The 22,586-nt window shown below is 40.3% G+C and overlaps 1 protein-coding gene across 1 annotated transcript; it reads left to right on the top strand.

The window, feature by feature from the left end:
* Positions 1-1,131: 1,131 nt before the first annotated feature.
* On the top strand, positions 1,132-22,211 carry LOC143104885 (inter-alpha-trypsin inhibitor heavy chain H3-like). Its single transcript, XM_076269218.1, has 22 exons — positions 1,132-1,203; positions 1,662-1,825; positions 1,964-2,068; positions 4,533-4,695; positions 4,857-4,967; positions 5,135-5,263; positions 5,840-5,956; positions 6,039-6,207; positions 6,502-6,612; positions 6,705-6,886; positions 10,993-11,172; positions 11,334-11,467; positions 11,554-11,762; positions 12,243-12,272; positions 19,333-19,458; positions 19,632-19,694; positions 19,796-19,840; positions 19,959-20,066; positions 20,989-21,166; positions 21,253-21,401; positions 21,570-21,645; positions 21,749-22,211. Exons 1-22 carry the CDS (start codon positions 1,132-1,134, stop codon positions 21,861-21,863), a joined length of 2,736 nt encoding a protein of 911 aa, XP_076125333.1. The 3' UTR covers positions 21,864-22,211.
* The last annotated feature ends 375 nt before the right edge of the window (positions 22,212-22,586 follow it).

Genomic DNA, 22,586 nt, shown 5'->3' with positions numbered 1-22,586 from the left:
ATGATGTTTGTTTGACCCAGTGAGTGTGTGTAATCCCAAACTGTGTGCCATGAGAGCTGTGCAAGTGTGTTGTCAGAAACGTTCCAAATTGTTTTTGTTTCTTTCTCCTTAATAATCATTAACAATTTGCCCAAAAGTATAGGCTATCAAGTTACATTTCAGAAAATCACTTCTGAACATTTATGCATACGGTTTTGCACATTCAACCTTTTTTCTTGATACCATTTGAATTGGTCATGGTACAATGGTACAAACGGGCAACAAACAGGAAGAAATTAAGCTACCAGGAAGGGACAGGCAGGTTGTATGTTGTATGCAGGTTGTATGTGTCTCTTAAAACAGAAGCTGTTAAAACAGGTGAAGGGTCATGCACTTCTCCGCATGCTGAGAGATTACATCAGTGCAATGAGATACATATTGTGAGACACACACACACACACACACTTGGAAACATTAAGGAAGTAGTAAGCTCCTCCGTCTGTGTCCCGGGCATATGGCGTGTGACAAGAATTGCATCAACATTGCGGCAGGCGGCGGGTGTCGTGCCTCCCAACTGGGTCTTCTTCAGGCAAATGGTGGACACATTTGATGAAGGGATATATGTAAGCCTTACAATCAGCAGGGTCGAAGCGAAAGTAGTGTTGCCGACATTATATTTTTTCATTTGAGTAAGTTTTTTTGTCCTGCACTTTGCAGAAGGTGGGGTGTGCACACAATAACTTTTTGCTGAATTCAATAACATAACAGTACATAGCTGCAGTCAGGCAAGTGCCAATCTATGCCCTCGTCTCGCAATGTTGAAGAAAGTGACATCCTGCATCCAAATCCTTGTCCAGATTAGCATGTAGGAGGACAGAGATACGGTGATCATCTAGCATGTCTGAAATTATAAATGAGGTAAAGGTAAATGAAACTAGTAGCATTTAAGTTATGTGTGCGAACACATACACACACAGACACAGGCATGCACACACACATGCACACACACACACACGCACAATTACAATGCCCTTCGCCTGCTGGGGAGCAAGGGCAACTAAACTAACAGTGCTCTCAGCTTGCAGCAGCCAATAGCAGCCTCTGACCTCATATGAAAAAGCCTGTGTGCGAGACCTGGTCTGCATTGCCATAATGGATCTAGCAGCGGCTGTGTTTATCTTCAGCCTTCTGTTCACTGCCTCAGACTCTGCCCTCTCTTTGAAGGTAGGACCCGTTTTAGTCTGTAGTAAAAAAGCAAATTGAAAACATTGAAACCAAAGTGGCATTAAATAAATAATAATAATCCCACATGCACCAATGTGCAGTAATATGAGTGGAAACAGGGAAAAGGAAAACTTCACAATTATTTTGTGATATTTACCTACTAGTTATTAAACCTTTATGGTGCCTCTCATTGTAAAGCTATGACATCATGTCCTGAGGTCAGGCATACTGTAGATCTTAAAATATTAAGTGTAAAATTACTACAATTCTGTGAAAGAAATTAGATCCTTACAAAAAGATGTCTCCCTATTCAGTTCTCACACGTTAATTATTAGCTGATCATTTTAGTATTTTCCATCATAACTATTGGTTTTGAGAGATTTAGAATTGTGTTGTCAACAAACCAAAGTAATTATACACTTCTATCTAACCTACTATATTATTATTATTATTTGCAGTCAAGAAACTGGGATGTCTACAGCTTTCACATCAACTCCACAGTAACCAGTCGCTATGCTATCACAGTTATCACAAGTCGTGTGGCGAACACCCGTGACAACTCCAATGAGATTGACTTCCATGTGAAGATCCCCAAAACCGCCTTTATCAGCAAATTTAGAATGTTGGTAGTCCAATTTACTCTATATTCATAACTCTAAATTGCAGACCGTTAAATATCTAGACATTCTAATTAAACTGGTACAATATCATCACATTATTCTAATAATCATCTGTCTCTTTTCCCTGCTTTTAACTACAGGACTATTGATGGGCAGACATACGATGGGGTTGTTAAACAGAAAGAGGAGGCTCAGCAGCAGTACAGTCAGGCTGTCTCACGAGGCCAAAGTGCCGGACTTGTCAGGTAAACAATCAAACCACAAAACATATTTGCTGTCACAGTGACAGCAGGCATATACTGTAATGTTTCCAGTGTGCACATATTCAGTTTGCCCCATGCTGGACAACCTCAAAACCTCAATACCCACGGGGCAAAGTACACAAACTACTTGTAAATGTTTGACACATTCATCAACAAAATTCTGTCATAGATGCAGGACAGTTAATATAAGGGAACAAAAAAGTTAACATTGATATTTATCACGTTAACATAATCGATATGGCAACAATACATTTAAACTGTTTTCAGAACTACTACAGCTACTGACTATAGTATGTACTATATTTGTTTTATAAGCCACTTTGAATAAAAGTGTCTTCTTGGCAAAGCTTCATATGGCCTCTAGAAAGTCAAGAACCTCCCTGGTATTTTCTGAGGCCGTTCATGGCTACTCAGCTGTGTACCATTTGATACAACTGGGGGAGCGTGTTCAGAAGTGTAGTCACGGTTTCCCAGTGGAACAGAGAACTTGTGGAGAACCCGCTTCCTCAGAATTATTGAGATACTTTGTGGATTATACCCGTGTTTTCTATCTGCGGACTCCTCGTTCGTGTTAGCCAACAAGGGACTTTGGATGTGCATTGACTTTTTTGGAAATGTCCCAGTTGAGGACTTTGTTTGGCTGCTTAGATTTGACTGCACAGTCCACTGTTGATTTATGATTTCTAAAAGAGGTCGTCTATGATTTTTGACACCTTTTGTCAACTCCATCACACAGCATGATAACTTTATGTCTGTGGTCTTTGCATCGGTGCTCTTGTTGATCTGTGACAGTGTGAGCACTGCTGAGGCCACAGGGCTCCATTAAGGGCTGTTCAGACTGACAGGCGTTTTTGACCTCCAGGCGCTCAATTCGACCGTTGCAACACGCCTCGCGTTTGAATGACCATAGCACAAGCAAAAAAAAAAAGCGAGGCATTTAAAAGTGTAAAAGCTCAAATTTAATTTTTTTTTTTAAAAACAACTTTTAAGGTTGCATTTTTTTTCAATAATGGGTCATTGCTTAACTGCCTGCCTTAGCTAAGTCAATTAGCTGGCCAGGGAAAAAGTTCCGGATGCCCAGACCTATGTACAGTAACAGCCAAATTAGCCTACAAAAACATCCATTGATCTTATTCATTTAGATATAATTCATTAACATTTTTTTTAAAAGTATGTTGATCTGTTATTTCTTCAACAAACGCTGTAAGTAGAGTCAGAAGTTGGTATATCTGGATATTTAGTTAAACACAACATAGCAACAACATGTACACAATCAATTTCCACTTCACATGTTTTTAACACACACTACTTTGGAAAACTTGTGTTTTGGATGTAAAAAAGTCTGTCAGTGAGAACTCCGCCTTAGACCATTTCCTACAGGATAGTATGAATGCCGCCTTAGACCATCCCCCAACTGATCAGCAGGCACACTGCAGGGAAGACAAATAACTGACATTTGAGTAAATAACTAAGTCTCAGGTCTACAGTTTCTACTGCCCCCTTTGCCACCTCCTTACTCAAATCCCACACCTGCAGCTACAATCAATATGTTCATGGTGATATGATGGAGATCTTAAGGTGCTTAAGATGCTGAGGGTTCATCACTCAGTCTTTTCTTGCCATTGAAATGCAGTCAAGCTCTTCCCAAACTCAGGATTCAAAAGGGCACCCATATCATACCTACCTTCCTCTCTTCCTTTACTTTCTTGGCGCTTAAACATGTAACTATTCGTACACAAAGCAGCTGTTAGATAAAGCAAAACAAGCAAGCCCTCAGCTGGGTGTCATGAAACAGTTCCAGTGCATCTTTGGGCCTTCACTAGAAACGGGGGGGGCATTCTCCCTCAGGGCCAGCACTCAGTGGCAGGTAGTGGAAAATAAGGCATTAACATGCCTCCAGAGTGTAGCACTGTAGCTGCCTGGCTGCTTTAGCTGTTGGATGCAGCAACTCAAGCTAGATAAAACTGATTGTTTAAGTTCATTTTCGTACTGACAGTATTTGGTGACCTTGAGAAACTTTGATTTATGTGAAAATTTGCTGGACTTGTGATGAGATGTGTCAATCTGAAAAATAAAAACAAATCATGGAATAAAACATGACAAATACATTGGAGGTATTAAGGTATAATTAATATTATTATTCATAAATTATATTCTTATATAGGGTATATTGTTGTATTAAATTATTGATTCATTTAAAAGTATTTATTGACATAAACAATGGAGGATAGATTTATACACCTAAAAATGTCACAAATCCTCCATACACAGTACACCTGATATACAGAATGCTATTAGTTTTGGTGATTGATTGCTAACTTCAGTTGATATCGAGGCATTTTTGACATTATGTTACATTCTTCACATTCTGTTGATATTTGTTGGTCATTTTGTACATTTCGTAATACAATAGCACCTTTAATGCTTTTTCATTGCATGCCCTTAGTTCGGTGGGCAGGACTTTAGAGGACTTCAAAACATCTGTGACTATCGCTGCTCATAGCAAGGTGACCTTTGAACTCACCTATGAAGAACTGCTCCATCGTCGTCTTGGCAAATATGAGTTGCTGATCAATGCCCAACCTGGTCAAATTGTCAAAGACTTTAAGGTAAAAAAGTAAATGGGTATGATAAGGAGACACTGTATCAAATTCATTAAAGGGACATCTTTTACTTTCTTATGACTCTCTTACTCAAAGAGAGAGACCACAATAAATATGTAAGTGCTATTTCCATATAATCCATACAAGGTTCATGTCTCCTACAACAGATTGATGTAAACATTTATGAGAAGCCTGGAATAAACTTTTTGGAAGTTAAGGGCTGCTTGGGTGAGAAAGGCTTGGCCAATGCCATCACAACCACACGTGCTGACAAACAGGTAATGCACAGGATTTTCCCATGATCAACATGTACAGTACAGTACAGTAAACTTGTTATACCTGAAAGCTGTTTAACTGGCGTGACCATGTCTGAATCAGCATAAAGAAATGTACATTTTCTTGGTGTACTTTGCTTCACCTTTATCTCAATGTCTTCCCATTTTAGGCATGGGTAAGTTTCTACCCCACTCATGGACAGCAAATGGATTGTGATGGTTGTGGAGAGACAGGACTTAAGGGAGATTTGAAAATTCTTTATGATGTTGACAGACCACAGTCCCAAGGTGATGTAACGGTATGTAAATGACTTTGTGATTGAGTCTCCAAGGTCAATCTATTATTTCAAATTTATTCCCAAAAGCCAAACTTTCCTCTAGAGAAAAATCTGGGAATCAAATCTCTTACAGTAAAGTATTTTATATTTTCATATTTAATTTATTTGTAAATGACACCAATAATGTGTGTATGCTGTGTGCATGCCTTTTGTTTTTGTTTGTGGCTTGATTGTTTGGTAACACTTTACTTGACGGTATCTACATAAGAGTGACATGACACTGTCATAACTTGTCATGACAAAAACCGAATGACACTAACCCTAACTTGTCATGACCAAACCAAATGACACTAACCCTAACCCTAACTTGTCATGACAAAAGCCAAATGACACTTGACAGAAGCGAGTGACAGACGTGTTATGTCATAAACGTTTATGACTTGTTTATAATGTTTATGACACGGTCATGACAGTGTCATGTCACTCTTATTTAGATGACGTCAAGTGTAACTGATTGTTTAAATGTGTGCACCATTCTATTTAGTCAAAGTGTTTTATGTGGCTGTCTTTATACTCTACATGTTCTGTACCCCCAAGGAACATGGCGGCTACTTTGTTCATTTCTTTGCACCAGCTGACCTTGCGCGTATCCCCAAAAATGTGGTCTTCATTATTGATCAGAGTGGCTCTATGCATGGAAAGAAAATTGCTCAGGTAAAGTGGCACCCAATAGATTTGTAAAAAGCAGTGGAGGTGTGCTGTACATTTCAACCAAGATCTGCAACCTTTTCTGCAGACTCGAGGGGCTTTACTGAGGATTCTGGATGACTTAGCTGAAGATGACTATTTTGGTCTCATCCTATTCAATAGCGATGTATCTCCATGGAAACGCGAACTCCTCCAAGCCACCCAAACTAATCTGGAGATGGCAAAACAGTTTGTCAAAGGGATTACAGATCATGGTGGTGAGATAGACCTCATCATGAAAGAATTGTTTACATTGCAGAATAATAAGCCTTCAGTGTTAATTTAACTTAGACAGCAGTGTGTAAATAAAACTTTTCTTGAGAACTTAGAACTTATTATTCTTATTGTCATTAGTAGTAATTGGGTAGTAGTAGTAGTAGTAACCATAGTAGTGTTAGTAGTAGTAGTAGTTGTTATAGTAGTCACAGTAGGAGTATTTAGTATTTATTTATTATACTCTACAGTGCACATATTAGAAGTTGCATGATGCGTGTGTTGGATCCCCTCTCCAGCAACAGACATCAACGCTGCTGTGCTGAAAGGAGTAGAGATGATTCAGCAACACCCCAGGAACGGCTCAGCCTCCATTCTCATACTGCTAACAGATGGAGATCCCACATCAGGTGTGAAAACTCATCTCAGCCTGGGAGCTCTGATTTAAACTTTAACATGAGATCGGCTCAAATATTATAATGGATTATTTTGCCTCTTGAAGGAGAAACTAATCAAGGGAAAATCCAGTCTAATGTGAGAAAGGCCATTGGGAAGAAGTTTCCTCTGTACTGCCTTGGATTTGGGTTTGATGTGAACTTTGAGTTCCTGCAGAAGATGGCCCAGGAGAACAGTGGTCTGGCACGCAGGATCTACGAGGACTCAGACGCAGCTCAACAGCTCAAGGTACAGATGCGTCTCACCACAACTGTTAGAATGATTGACACATAAAGCTTAGTGTGACGTTACCAAGAACTGGCAAGAAGTTTAATTTAGTAGCTGACTACGCCACCCTAGTATCAAAACCAGGGAACATGTTTCTGTTAATCAAAAGACTCAACAGGCTCACAGGTTCAGGCATGAGACGGAGACAGAGTTCCACAAAATGATATGTTTTTATTTAAGCACAGAGGACGGGGAACAAATTAAGAGAAACCTAGACTGGAAGGAAAGAGCTGGAACACAAGACTAAGAAAATATTAATTCATTATTAAAAATGTAGGTAACACTTCACTTGACGGGTGAGTTCATAACACATTCATAGCAGCTGTCATAAACTGCACATAAAGCATTCATGACTGTTTCATGAGACATGACTCAAATTCATACCAAACCTTTCATGAATGTGGAAGACAGAATGACGAGAGCTTGTCTAATAATAAAATAAAAGTCCAAAGTCGCAAAGCAGCATCACTGTTTTTGGTCCAAACCTCTTACCTGATCATGTCACATCTGAGTCAATGGGCTACTCCAGCGCCAAAAAGACAGAACATGGTCAAGCAAATAATTTTTGTTTCATAAAAATATATTTGTTTTATGATCTCTGCAGATGATTTCTCATCTTTTGCTACTGGGAGTGTCCAACCGTTCCAGGTTACACAAATACGGGTCAGCTGAATGTAGGCTAGTTTACCTCCCAGGGTTAAACTCAGTGATTACAAATACTTCACAACTTGTATAGTAAAGTGACATTCGATGTAGACTTCAAAAGATATTCATGAAATATTTACAAAGATACACAAATACGATGTTGGACTTTTATTTTGACAAGTTGTAGTCGTTCTGTCTTCCACATTCATGAAAGGTTTGGTATGAATGTTGAGTCATGTCTCATGAAACTGTAATGAATGCTTTATGTGCAGTTTATGACAGCTGCTATGAATGTGCTATGAACTCATCCGTCAAGTAGTGTTACCAAAATGTACAACTTTGTGCCCCATAGAGTTAGCCTGGGTTTTCCCATGCTGCCTTACGCGCGCGATTTTATTCACGCTGCTAGGCAGCCTGGATTCCATGGAGCAAATTTTCGCCTCAGTTAGGGGACCAATCACAGAACGGAGGGAGGGCAGCAAGACGATGACGACACATCGAAGCCGTTATGAGCTACATACAGACGCATTGATAGACATTTGTAGCGCCCAATAAACGGCTCTGGGCATTCGTAAACCACGTTTCAAATACGAGAAAATAAATGCCTAGTTCCCAGACCCCATCTCAATGAGATGAGGTCTGACATTAGCCAGGCTACCATAGAGTGGGAACTGAAGGTAACAAAACATGAGACAAGACAATTAGTTGGACAGGAGGAAGGGGGCTTACCATAGGGAGGCAGGCTATCCTGAAGAGAGGGATGTCAGGATCACACATGGATATAGGAGACAGCAACCACCGCAACCCACACAGGTAAACAGTACTGGAAACACACACAGTGAAGCCACACATGCACTACAAGTTAGACTCCCACCAACACCAGGTGACCAGCCTCCCCTGCAGCACCCCCCTACTCCTGCAAAACAAAACACAACAGACAACGAAAAGTACAGACAACAACAGTAATCACACTAGTAGGCCCGGATGACACAGGCTGACCCTTATAGAGCTGACTGAATTGTCCCGTTACCACAATGAATACAAATAGAAACTAAATCAAAGACATACAAGACATTCACACAATAGGGAGTGGATGGCCATTCAAATTACAAATTCAAATAGACAACAGACACACACAACTGCTTTGAGAAGCCCAGCATCAATAGGAGGCCTAGACTAGGCTGTAGAATTACACAGAGCATTAGCTTACCTTCCAGTATGCGAGAGAATCCCAAAACCGGCTGCCACCTGGAAGATCACCACACAGACCGGAACAGCCTTCCCGAGAACGCGCTGAAAGCCAAACAAACCAGCCTCACCAAAAGATGGTTGATTACGAAGATACTTCCTGAGAGGCCATTTCCTGTCCCTGGAAATGTATGCAAATAGGGTAGAAGTAGTACACGCCCCGCACGAGGGGGGGGGGGGGGGGCACTATCCCCCATTTATGCAGTGATCGGGCTCCCTTTTTAACATTGAGGTCTATGGCAGAATCCAAGAATTTCCCAGAATTTGTCAAAGCCTTATTTTTCTGAGCAATGGATGCATACTTCGGACACGGTATCATGATCTCCAAACCCTCCTCCCCATTTCAGGAGAATGTTGTGACTGTATGCCCTCCAGTCGGGAGAAAATCAACATTAATGAGGGTGTACACCAAGTTTGTTTTGTACTCCGGCTGTCTGGCGTGGAACCGAGGCGTTCATACGTCAGTCATACGTCAGTGACACGCCCCTGTGCAGGCGGGGACTGAACCAGAGCCCGTCTCTGCCTGAACTTTGCCCTCATAGACATGAACTAGGACGACCCATCTTGCTACGCATTAATTATCTTTGCCTCACCTCTGCTGCATACCTGACCCACGGTGCAAGTCAACTTATATAGAAACCAGCCAGCTGTATCCACTGATTTACTAATGAACGGCTTTAATGGCACAGGTGCGCTATTTCAACCCGCTACAATCGCAATACTAATTTGTAGAGAGTTTATGTTCCAATCAAAGATGTGAGTAAAGTTTTTACTGTAGCCCTACTTGCTGCAATAAATAAAAAAAGTGGCTAAGCATTAAACATTTTGTGTGAATATAGGAAAACATATTTTAGGAAACACCTATAGCTGGCTGACCAGGTTATTTTCATCATACTAGTCCAGTTTGCATTTGGAAATAGTCATTGTTTACTGATTTATACATACTATTTCTTAATATTTTGGTATCTTCCACAGATTCCACTTTGGTTTGATTTTATTGGTTTTGTATTTGTGTTTTGCTAGTTTAAATGTGTCTGCACCATTATAATTAGCCAAAGTGTTTTAAAGTTAATTAGAATTTTAAAGGTACACTAAGCAAGATTTTCACCTTTTATAACCATTAAAAGGCCAATTTGATGGTAAACGAAGCTTACCGTACGAACAGCATAGATAGACCATGCAACTTCAAGAATGGCGGCCCGACAAATCTCGCGAGAATCGTAAAACATTACCTTGTGTCACGGCAACACCAGGCTCTTCATTAGCCACACCCACTTCTAACTCTCCTCACTCTCACAAAGTTTCCACCTTCCGGTCTAACTCCCCAGTTTACTGATCACCTGCAGCCCATTAACACCTTCCCCACTTAAACCCAGGATTCCCGCCACTCTTTGTCTGGCCTTGTCGTTGGCAACTTCTGTTTGACTCTGTGCCATTCTTCCCTGAGATTCTACGGCTGTCCTCTGGATGCTCTTCTTGGAAGCTGGTTGGACAGCTATCCCTGTGTTCATTTGTGTGTTCCCTTTTGGCAGTGTCCTGATCTTTTGTGTATTTTTTGGACTCTATTTTGTCATCTTGTGTGCCTCCTGTACCTCATTTAGTTTCTTATCCTCTCTCGCCTGCCTGCCCTTGGAATTTCTGACTCTTTGTTTTGGTGTGAATAAAACGTGTTCCCTTGTGCTGACAACAATAGTCTGAGCCTCTGATCTGTGATGCCAATTTTTAAAATTAGTTTGTTTTCTATCCCTCTGTGTGCCTGGTAGCAGCAACTGGATCTATGTGACTTCACAACCACCTCACTATAAAAGTCATCCCACCGATTCAGTTCACATGTGTTGCCACTAATTGTCTGTATATTATTTTGGGGCAGCCGTGGCCCACTGGTTAGCACTCTGAACTTGTAACCGGAGGGTTGCCGGTTCGAGCCCCGACCAGTGGGCCGCGGCTGAAGTGCCCTTGAGCAAGGCACCTAACCCCTCACTGCTCCCCGAGCGCCGCCGTTGTAGCAGGCAGCTCACTGCGCCGGGATTAGTGTGTGCTTCACCTCACTGTGTGTTCACTGTGTGCTGTTTGTGTTTCACTAATTCACCGATTGGTTTAAATGCAGAAACCAAATTTCCCTCACGGGATCAAAAAAGTATATATACTATACTATATATTTCATTTTTCCAAAGGGATTTTATGAAGAGGTGGCAACTCCTCTCTTAACAAGTGTGCAGATGAACTACACGGGTGCTACAAACCTGACCCAAACCACCTTCAGCTATTACTACAATGGCTCGGAGATTGTAGTCGCTGGAAAGATCCTTGACAACAACATAGATGACTTCAATACAGATGTTATAGCAATATCAGTGAGTCACTCTTGATTGAACTAATTTCATGAAATGCATTTCATACGGTTTATATCAACATCCCTGCTTGTCATGCTGTGGTATTGATGCAGGTTAAACATGCCAAATGTCATGTCTAACCTGTTCGGTCCTTTTCTGCTATTTTACAATACCCATGACAGAAACATGACATGGTGAAATACAGTGATATCAAGGCCACTAAAGCTGACAAACTGCCTGCAGTGATGAGTGGTTTTGAGAACTTCCTCCAGAGACTATGGGCCTGCCTCACCGTGAAACAGCTTCTGAAGAAGGAGTAAGTGGACAGCGCATACGTGTGGTCTGCTAAATGAATAAATCTGCTGTGTGTGAGAAGCTGAACTCCTGCTGTACATGTTTTAGGTTGATGCTGACCGGCGAGGAGAAGGAGGCAGTGAAGAAGGAGGCCCTTGATCTCTCTCTCAAGTACAGTTTTGTGACCCCACTCACCTCTATGGTGGTCACCAAACCCGAGGGCGAGGACTCACAGGTGGCCAACAAACCCAAAGAGGGAGAGAAGCCTGCTGTCCATTCTACCAGGATGTTTTCCCCACCCTCAAGCGCAACCGTCCGTAAGTAAAAGTCACTAAATGAAAGAAATTAAACTCTGCTATAAGCATCACATTCTGGCATTACTTCTCATATGATAGTGATAGAAACAAAAGAAAACAAATATAGAAGATATCCAAACAAAAGTCCAATCAGCATCATACTGTAATTCCCCTCTTATTACTACTATGTTAAAATAACTGTATACTAATGAATACAGTAAATGGTAATGTTTGAGATTTCACAAATCATTCTTGTGAGCTGAATAGTCTGGCTGAAGTTTCCCATCATAGACGTATGAAGACCAAGGGCGTTATTAAAAGTCAACATAACACATTGCACATGCATAAACCTCACCTTGGTATGCATTTTATGTATATATATATATACATATATTATTGAAAATTTCACTTGTCATGACTTACCCCATTTACCTTACCTTACACATTATTTGAAATCATATTTGATGCAGAGATTCATTTGATTTTTATTTATTTTTTCAGAATTGAGACGCACTGGACAAGCATACCAAGGTATGTCCTTGGTAGTAAGACTCTAGTTCTCTAGTTCACATTTAGCATCATACCTCAATGTCCACAGGCAGTAAGATAGTGGTTCAAACTGAGAGCCTACAGAGGCAACAAAAACTATATGAACCCTTGAGTCAGCTGGTTTTATTAATTGGTCATAAAAATGAGACCGGATTTTCATCACAAGTACACAGAAAACAGGACTGGAAATCAGACTCATAAGGTAGACTTCCAAAAAACAGAGGATATTATCAGATAGTGATTTATTAACCTCACCAGACTCCATACAAAAGCCTAAAGTGCAAGTGCATAACAAAAACACACAAATACATTGTGCTAGTTAGTAACACTAGAAAAAGTATAGTCTTCGATGTTATGGACCTTGAAGAAAGGTCATAATATAAATGTAGAGACACAGCAGATGTAAGGCTCAAAATAGGGGTTTATTGGATAATCAAAAATGTCAAAAATACGAGTCAAAAGTGTTGTGGTTCTCAGACAGAATGCTCCTCTGCATGTGCTCTCCCCTGAACTGCAGAGTCACAGGTCTTATGGAAGCAAAGCACGGTTAATTGGAGACAATTTGAAACATAAATTCTAGGCATACTTTACATAGAAACACTCAATATAGACTGTTGAGTCAAGAACACAATCGCACTGTGGGTGCCATGTGCCAGGATGAATCAGAATTTACAACGTAGTTGTGATCTCCGTATCCAAACAGTTTGATCACTAGGTTGTGAAGGCACTGGATCATGCCCATGGCTGGACCTAGGGAAAAACTTAAAGACAAACTTAGAAAGAACAAAAGAAGCCAAAGGAGGTGAAAAACAATGCTCTCAATGGCTTTCAAAACACATGAACTAGTCACATAATCAGGATTTAGGTTCTTCACCATAGACTGCAGAGTTGCCTTGGCAACTCGACTAGGCACACATTCATTTTCCTGACATATTCCTCAGCAGCAAGCTTACCTTTACCCATTAGAGAACTGTCAGGGTCCTTCAATTCAACCTTGTCCAGATTACCTGACGTTGATAGCCCAGACGCACCCTTACACTGCACCTTACTCCACACAATCTTAAGCCCTCCTTACACTGACAGACTTAGCAATGATTAGAAAAAGATTTTGAAAGACTACAGTCTCAGACCCTCTCACATCTAAAGACAAGTAATAGAGTTTTAAGTCACAGACTATGATTTTGCAATGACTAGGGATCTTGCAGGGTCACTATTTACAAGACTGCAACTAGATTGGCCCATACCCAGATTGCTAGAAGGGCCCATACCCAGATTGCTTCTGCCCACTGGGCTTACAATTTGAGGAAATCAAACGCACAGTTTTTGCAGTCTTCCTCTTAAGCACTAGGCAATCTGCAATGACAAGGCCAGGCCTTTTACAGTAAAAGCATGACTGTTCAGAGCTCTTACTATGCATGTCTTGCTTACGAAAAGGCCTTTCTCGGTGTGATTGGAGAGGCAGAATTTCTGTAACTTTTTCTCTGACGAGAGCTCAACTTCATAATTAGCTGCCAAATCAGTCAATTGCTCCTTAGTAAGGGTTTCCATCAAGGACGCATCAGGATTTGCAATAAAGACAGTCGCCATTGTAGCAAAACCACATTAGTTCCAAGTACCCAAAAGAAACTGCAGTTATCAAAACACCGGAGTTATCAAAGCACTACTTCAAACTGCAACAAAATTGTTATATGCATTTGAAACTTCATTTTACTAAAGTGGTCAGCAGTAAGAACAAAGACCACGAACAAAGTGCGCTTTTCACAAAATTATGCAACCACAAACGCTAAGGGCACGTCTAATCAATAACCTGCAAAGAGGTTCAGCAAATTTAACGAAGCGTTAATAACGCAAAAAAACTAACAGTGAAGTGTTATTAAAGCAACACGAAAACTCAAAGAAGCTTCTAGCCTCACTCAAATTTTGCAAGACAGAAGTGATCAGGCACCTGGGTGACAGAGACACAGAACAAGACAAACACAGCACTGATACCACATAGCCAGCAGGGTGTGCCAAAAATGACCCCATAAAGTAAATTAAGAAATGTAGGGTTCATAAATTATGTATTTTTCCCAGTAGCATTTTGGAGGGTCAAAGTGCTCTTTGGTAAACATCAAGTGCAATGCTTGACTATGCTGCCTCTATGCTGTTCTATGGACACTCTTTATGTTCCATGTTTTGCTTAAAGCAACACAATGCAGATCTACTACCTCAAAATAACGGCTTAAAGCAACACAATGCAGATCTATTACCTCAAAATAACGGCTTAACAACACCGACAGGGCGAACCAGACCCCGACGACGCGTAGTGGAGGGGTCTTCTTCCGCCCTGAAGGGACCTATTTCCCGATAATGACCGGCGTTCTATACATTATCCCACTTATTACACGGCTACTTGCCAAAAGGAAACAATAAACTCCCCACAATATGACTCTTTAGCCTACATAGCCTTTAGCCTATTTGTTACCGTTTCATCAAGTTTCATCATGGCTTTTGGCATCATGGATGCTGAGAAACAAATAGTTCGCAACAACATGCTGAACTTGAATCAAACATTCTTTAAAACACAGATCAACCGTCTGCTTTCACTTTTGAATGAAGTTCCGGTACTTGCCAAGGGGGCAGGCGAATTCCCGGAAGTTGAAACACCAATGGAGGCTGGATGGCCCATCTCTTCGCTAACCCCCATAGAAGCCCATTCATTTAGGATTGTTTTGAAATCCCAATATAACATATATCCTGTGCCGACCTTGTAGGTTCTGTATTATCTACATACACAATAGAAGGCAAAACAGGCTCAACTACCTCGTACGTAACGTTGGGTTCCCGTAAGAAGAATGTTTGGCATGTCCGGTTGTAGGGAAGCTAACTTTGATGTAGTTATGCCCATCGCACCGTAGGGAGATAACCATATTGTTTGGATAGGAAGCTAAGTCCAGCCAGCAAGGAAAACTCATGAACAAAGCTATGTAGCCTACAAGATTATTGTATGTTAAGGTAAAGCATTAAATAGGCAAGTAAACCTAATAAAAAAACGCCACTAACGTTAATCATTTTAGAGGTTTTCGATGGATTGACAGTAGGTCGGAAAAGTGGAAAGAAGATTAAGCTATCTTAAGCTTTTTTGTTTTGTTTTACCATTGACTGTGTTTGAAGATGATCATGTCTGGTCGTTTCAACATATATCACTTGTGAGGATGATATTAATAATATTACATAAATAAATGTTTAACTTTGATGACTTTGAAGGCGAAGGAAGTGTGAGAAGAATTTCTGTGTGAACCATCTATCAGATGAGTTACAAGATTCAGTTTGATGGCTAACGTCACGAAGTTAAGTGCGAGTCTGCGCAGTACGATGGGAAGCCAACTGAAAAAAAATATTACATTTGTGTCAGTGCCCTCCCATTGAAGACAACGGAGTCTGTTTGTCCATTTCATTTACTGTCTATGGTACTTGCAGTGTGATATGAAAGACGTGAATTAGAAGCACAAAGCCCATTTTCCTTGACAGCGGTCTGTTATACTTAGGAACTGTCTGTTATCGAGAAATATCAGACCACCGAACGTTTGGAAGGCCCATTCAAGTGAATGGAGCATTCTTCAGCATTATGAAGAGCCGTGTAACATTGTTGATCGGGTAAGATACGCTTTTACCGTATTTTTCGGACTATAAGTCACACTTTTTTTCATAGTTTGGCTGGTCCTGCGACTTACAGTAAGGTGCGACTTATATATGAAAAACTATATCATTGAACATGTTTTTAAATGTTAATTCATATTAACTGACATGAACCCTACATGAAACATTACCGTCTACAGCCGCGAGAGAGCGCTCTCAAATGCACAAGATCTGTGCACTTTCAGTTAGAGATTAGTGCTTGCACTATGCCTGAAACACACGTTGTAGGCGTGGTTTGGGTAGGACTGTATAGTTTCAATGGTGGGAATGATGTTCGCCACGGTATGCCGGTCAGAGCATATATAAAAGGAGTCAGTCTGAAGTTACTTCACTTTAATTGGTATTCAAATTAGCAATACACAGGGGGGTCAGTTCACTCTAATAGGATTAATCGAATATGTATTGTGCATACATATGTGCAGGGCGTTGATGTGGATGTATGTGTGTGTGTGTGGTTTCTGTAAAGACATGAGCAGATATGGAAACACAATGAGTAACATTCACTACAATACAATTCCTCAATACAAATAACAAATGATTGGTGGGATATTGGCAATTGCAAAGCATAAACATATACATTCAGCTACATAGCTAACCAGTGCACGAATCACATATGTAACTCTTGTGGCTAGGAGAGGAATAACACCGTAAAATAGCTTATTAGCCTCACAAATATGCTGACTCATTTCTCATTAATGCCTAATAGCTCAACATGCTACATAGTTCTTCACATCTTTGCATGAAATTATAACACTATGAAATATTAACAGTAAACTATACACTATATGAAACGAATGACATTAGTGTGCAGGAATAAACAGTGCTAAGCATGAGCATTGCATGGCTAGCTTGCTACATTCAAAGTATATTTCATTCGTATCTTGCTATATTTAGCCTAAATAACCAAATTATACATCATTAGAATTCGCTAGAAACTAACATTGTTCACATCTTAAATGACTACAGTAACCGGAAATGAAATTGGCAACACCAGAGAATGTCTAATAAGGGGAGAACCTTCACTCTCGGAACACTTCCGGTGTGGTACTGCATCTAGGGGCGCTCGTGGGCGAGTCCAGAATGAATGGAGGTCTATGGAGCTGTACCCCTCAAAATCTACTTTTCTTGGGATATAATTTTTTTTCAAGTAATTTGAATATTGTATTCGAAAGGGGAGGCAAAGACAATACACTTGGTTGAGTATTATATTTTTTAAAGTCTCTTAATTGTTCTAAAAAGCCTTTCAAACGTGTCAATGACGTCATTCATTAGCATGATCATAGCATAGCATAGCATCAATGCTAGCGTGTTATGGGCAACACGACCCAACCTGTAAAAAAACGAAAGGACATGACTCCCGGATTATTTCATTTTTGATTGATAATCCATATCCATTTTGTGAAAAATAAAATTAAATCTGAGGGTTTCAGTTGTTAAATAGGTGAAAACAATAAATGTAGCCATGTAGCTCCATAGGACCCCATGTATTTTGGACTCGCCCGCGATCGCCATCTAGGTGAACTCTGGTGAACTGCAGCCAAATTCGGTTTGTATGGGATTAATAGAGAGTGGGGAGGCTCTCCGTAGACGGGCTCTGGCAACACTTACCCTTATCATTTACGCACACAAGCCACGAACATAAAGAGCTTACTCAGTGGACACGTTGTCCTGTCTGACCTTCAAACTGTGACTCTCCTCACTAACTACTGAACTTACTGCACATATACCCCAAAGCTACAGACGGCGCTGTTTCTACATAGTCAATGGCCTTTACAACACATGTGCATAGCTAAATCCTCAAATTATGGCTGGGATTCTATTTATAGCCGGGCCTCAGATTCGGACAAATAAAGGCCAGTAATAATTTTGTTTCAATTTAACTCATAAAAGAGCTCTTCTTAATATTTTATATTGTTGATTGGTTTAATATTGTTGCCAATGAAAAGTCATTGTCCTACACCATGAGTCTCCAACAGTCGCTTGCCGTCCCCTTCTGAGCTTGCCAAAGGCTGAAACAGTAACCTACATTTAAACACAATTGTTACTGCCAGGCATCAGCCTACGAATTTGATAAAAAAAAAGTAAATCATGCATAATTAAAAAAAATAACTCAATTTAGGCTATCATAGACCTCTTTGGCTATACGGAATAAGTTTTCCATTACAGCACAGAACACACTCCATGAATAAATGAAAGCGGATGTCTTATCTCGCAATAAGCAGATGGAACTACATGAAACTTAATAGTGAACCATCAAATACCTCACAGATTTCAGTGGTCATCAGTCCCGATATTTAGCAATATAGTCAAACAGTCCAAACGTAGATTAAATCCCAAATTGAACATCTTCTGCATAGCCTACCGGTATGCCGCTCCAAACGAAAAGTAGGCCTATATGTCTCACAATAAAACGCACCACGTAAGAAATAAAGGCCTAGCTGCCTCGAATACAAGCCTGCCCCAAATAAAGATGCTGTGCTATGTGCAGCCTAAATAAAAGACCCCAGCCATAATTTGAGGATTTATGATCTGTCTCCTAAACATTCCTAACCCGTTATCTAGACATGCGTGAAAACATTTGAAAACAAAACTCACTGCCATAGAGAGAATTAAGCTAATGTCATCTCTATTTAGTTTTCATACTGGTATGAAGTATGTACCCTTCAGATTAGCAATATGCATACAAAAATTCTAAATATGCTAAAGTGGTTCTTAATGCTGCGCCTGGGTTCCGCTGCTTACATATTGTGTTGCCTTGCTTCAAGCACATCTTCTAAATTAAAGTCTGAATATAATGCACTTTAATAGCAAGTCAGGTATATCTCACCCAAAGGCTGACACCAACAAGTTCAGTGAGGTATGCAAAGTAAAGATGGGCAACAGTATAATACTGTTATAACAAATGAAGCACGTCCGAGATGGAGATACAAATTGAACAGTTCATGCCTACATTGCATGTCATGGGGTCGCCATTGATAGTGTTCTTGTTCCTTCTTACTAGGGCAATCAGGTGAATGGATCCGTGTTCCAGGTATATCTCCAACAAGTTCAATGAGGTAGTAGGGAAATATGGACTCACATGCCAGCAGCACTCTTGAGGCGTCGGGGAGTGAGGTTTATCAACGTTCCACAAGCACAGCTAAGCTAGCTGGCATCCGTTACACTCACCCCCCCTAAACCTCACTCCCGATCCGGGTCACGGCACCAATGTAACCTGCGTTGTGTTGAACCTGCACGATTCAGCCCTGCACACGCCCGGACTTGAACCCGCAAACAGCAGCACCTCGGATCGGGAGGCGAGCGCGCTAACAATTGAGCCAATAGCCCATCTTTGATTAATAGTGTTGTTGTTCCTTCTTCCTAGGTCACAAAGCTCGTTCTGGCAGGATCCTTAATCGCCTTAGAATATCTAGTCCTGATTATGGTGCATTTCATCCACCTATGATGTATGGGTCAATTGGACACGGTATCCACCACAAACTATTGCCAGGTTTGTTTAAATCACTTTGAATTTTTACCCATAGTTTTTTATTTAACTACACCTGAGGACTTATAAAGCCTATTTGATATTGACGAAGCAGGATGGTGAAGTTGATCTCAGATATTAAAGCAACATCATGACAAATCATATAAACGCCTCACTATCTCCATGCCTCCATCCAGTCTTCCCGGAGTCTGATTATGAAGACCTTACATCATTAATGCTACAGGCAACTGCAATACCAGGTAACACAACTACTTAAATAAGTCTTCTGAGATCAACAGAGATGACCTTATATCTTACTGTCTCCTTTGTTGTGGCTCACTTTTGTCATCGTCTCTCAAAGTCCCAAAGGGAGCTGGTTTATCTCCACCACCAACTGTAATATCAGGTACCCAACTATCAGTCAGAGGAGATACACACCAATTCAATTCTTCACATATGATTATTATTACTTATTGCCCCCTGCACCTCCCACACTCTCTGTCTGTCTCTTTGTCTCTGCGTAGTACGGACGCCTGTGAGGTTCTTGATGGCTGCTGAGGGCCAGTCTCTGCCGCTCTGCTTTGACATCCCAGCAGGCCATTCTGTCAAACTGCTGCAGGACTCTGCATCTGGTAGGGCGGCGCCATGTTCTCATCTTCTCAAACTCCTTACATCAGACGGGGGGGGGGGGGGGGGGGGGGGCGCACTGCTACGGGTGTGTATGTGTGCTCATGGTGAGCTCATGGCTCCTAGTGTGTGTGTGTGTGTGTGTGTGTAAACTTACCCCAGATGGGTTAAATGCAGAAGAAAAATTACTGAGCACTGAAGCGAAAAATAATGGAATTTAACTTATTATTTTCTAAGTGCTCTCACCATAGTGATGGAGAAGACGTACGTGGCCTTCAAAAAGCCTGTAATGCCTTAGTGTTACATACAGTATGTATGGTGTTATGTGTTGCACGTCAGCTTATTGTTACACTTTTGACTGCTATCATGCTTCCCTTTATAGCGTTACCCCATTTCACTCTACAGAAGCATGAACTCCTAGAGCAGGATTTACAAGGGCAGTACAAGGATGTGTTATCCCACAATGCAACATTCTTTTTCATTTATATAGAATTTCCCATACTAAATTTATGATTTAAAGCAATGCCCAACAAAACAGTTACACAATACCAGTCTGAACAGATCACACAAAATGTGCAGATTTCACACACAAAACAGTGCAGGTCTGTAAAAGATTATCTGCACAATACACACTCCAGTGTCTGCATCATTTATATTCAACTCCTAAAGCACTTTTAAAATGTCTATATATCTCATGTTTTAAGGAAATATCTCTCATCAATGTGTGTGCTTGTCTATGTTTTCAGTAACAGCTGAATGAAATAAATGTTAAGTTAGTACTTTTGAACTCTTGTGAAATATAATTGATACTGAATATTTCAGTATTTCCATGAAGGGCCCACATTGTCCAGCATGAATTACTTTATTGTTGGCTTGTTCATGTTATTCAATTAAATGCAATTTGTCTCCACTGTTGAACCAATTAAGGATTCTCCATGAACGGACAGCTCATGTCAGAAGGAGGCAATGGTTTCCAGAAGATCATTATTCGTGTTAATGCTGACAAGCACATTGAGTTTGACACCAATAAGATCACCATCAAAGATGGACAGTACATGCAATCGTTCATGTGGACAGACAGTGACACAGACCACACTACAGATAGGTACTATGAATTTACCTGGAAAGTGTTGACATGCACGTGTAAGTGTAACATGAGAACACTGTTGCTGATGTCTTTTCTCTAAACAGCATGATAGTGATTATACGGGACAGTGAAGCGGATATCACCATGACAAATATCCGTGTTGTCATTCTGCTTCATCGGCAAGATGGAAAACACTTCCTTTGGCCGGCAGTCAGAAAACGTCCATTAGAAAATGAAATCCCTGGCATCATGGGTAACTAGACACTGCTAATTGCTGTTTTTTAATTAGTGTTGTTGTTCTATACAGCATACCCTTTCATCTTTTCATCTCTGATCCAATCATAATTTATGCTTTATACCAAAGCCAATGCATACAATTCAGAGTATATAAGTAAAGTACACTTTTGGCTGTTGTTCTCAGGTAAACTACTAGTTGCATATGAGGAAGTCAACCCCACAAAGCTGAGAATTCATGGTGTGGAGGTGAATGCTTCCAGGTAAGGTTAAATTCACTGAAATTTTCTATGATTTAAAACACTTTGATCAATTTATTTGTATCCATTTAGATTAATCAAATCGACTCACCATGTTCTTCCACAGTGATTCAGCTGGGGACTACAGTATCAAGGCTGTGCCCAGAGTGAAATGCCAACTTGTCGATCTGAAATCTGCTCTGCAGGGGGAGCTGTCTAACTTCACAGTCCCTCAACTGTAAATGAAAAACAAAAATAATGATAATAATAATAACAATAATACAATATCCATACAGCATATGTGTGATATCAGCATTTTTAATTGAAACACTATAGTCATATCCCTTTAAAGAAACAATAAATCAGTTGTGCATATTCATGCTGAATGATGCTGTTTTATCCTACAACAATGGTGACTCATAGTAATGTGTATATGTGTAGTCGTAAAGCTATTATCCTATAGTTGAAAAGCTATTATCACATGAGTTCCTCTTGTAGTTTGTACTACAAGATTGTGTATTGTTGTATGAATATATTAGATAGTTGACTAGTAGGCTAGCACTTGTAGGGTGCCATATCATTTTAAACTACCGGCAAAATACTGTCAGTGAATTAGTGGTACAGTGGAGTATTTTTCTCTTGTGGAATTTTTGGAAAGGTTTGTGCATTTGTAATAAAAATAAATAAATGTTATATATAAAATATATACCAGTAAATGAAATATATAAAAACAGGCTGAAATAATGATTTGTCTATGGTCAAATCTGTGTTTGTATCTACAAAGATCTTCTCTGTAGTCACACAAACTCTTGAACTGAATCATCCTTCATGCCATGCCTTCTTTAGAATTCCCTCTCAACTGTTCTTTGGAATAGTCAACTGATTACACATACTGATTTAAGTCAATATTTGTGGCTGCTGCTACTTTCCTCCAACTGGAAACGGTCAATAACATAACAGTCCAT

Source organism: Alosa pseudoharengus, unplaced genomic scaffold (genome assembly GCF_046254945.1).
Source record: "Alosa pseudoharengus isolate Yale_2024_CS ecotype anadromous, Long Island Sound unplaced genomic scaffold, YU_APseudo_1.1 YU_APseudo_1.1_scf_5, whole genome shotgun sequence".
In the NCBI taxonomy this organism is placed as follows: Eukaryota; Metazoa; Chordata; class Actinopteri; order Clupeiformes; family Clupeidae; genus Alosa; species Alosa pseudoharengus.
This window is presented reverse-complemented; position numbering and strand designations above follow the sequence as displayed.

Bases quoted from the DNA above. Each gene is read 5' to 3' on its own strand.
- LOC143104885 (XM_076269218.1), top strand. From the start codon at position 1,132: ATGGATCTAGCAGCGGCTGTGTTTATCTTCAGCCTTCTGTTCACTGCC. The intron at 1,204-1,661 runs GTAGGACCCGTT...TATTATTTGCAG, and splicing joins ACTCTGCCCTCTCTTTGAAG to TCAAGAAACTGGGATGTCTA. The intron at 21,402-21,569 runs GTAACTAGACAC...TGTTGTTCTCAG, and splicing joins TGAAATCCCTGGCATCATGG to GTAAACTACTAGTTGCATAT.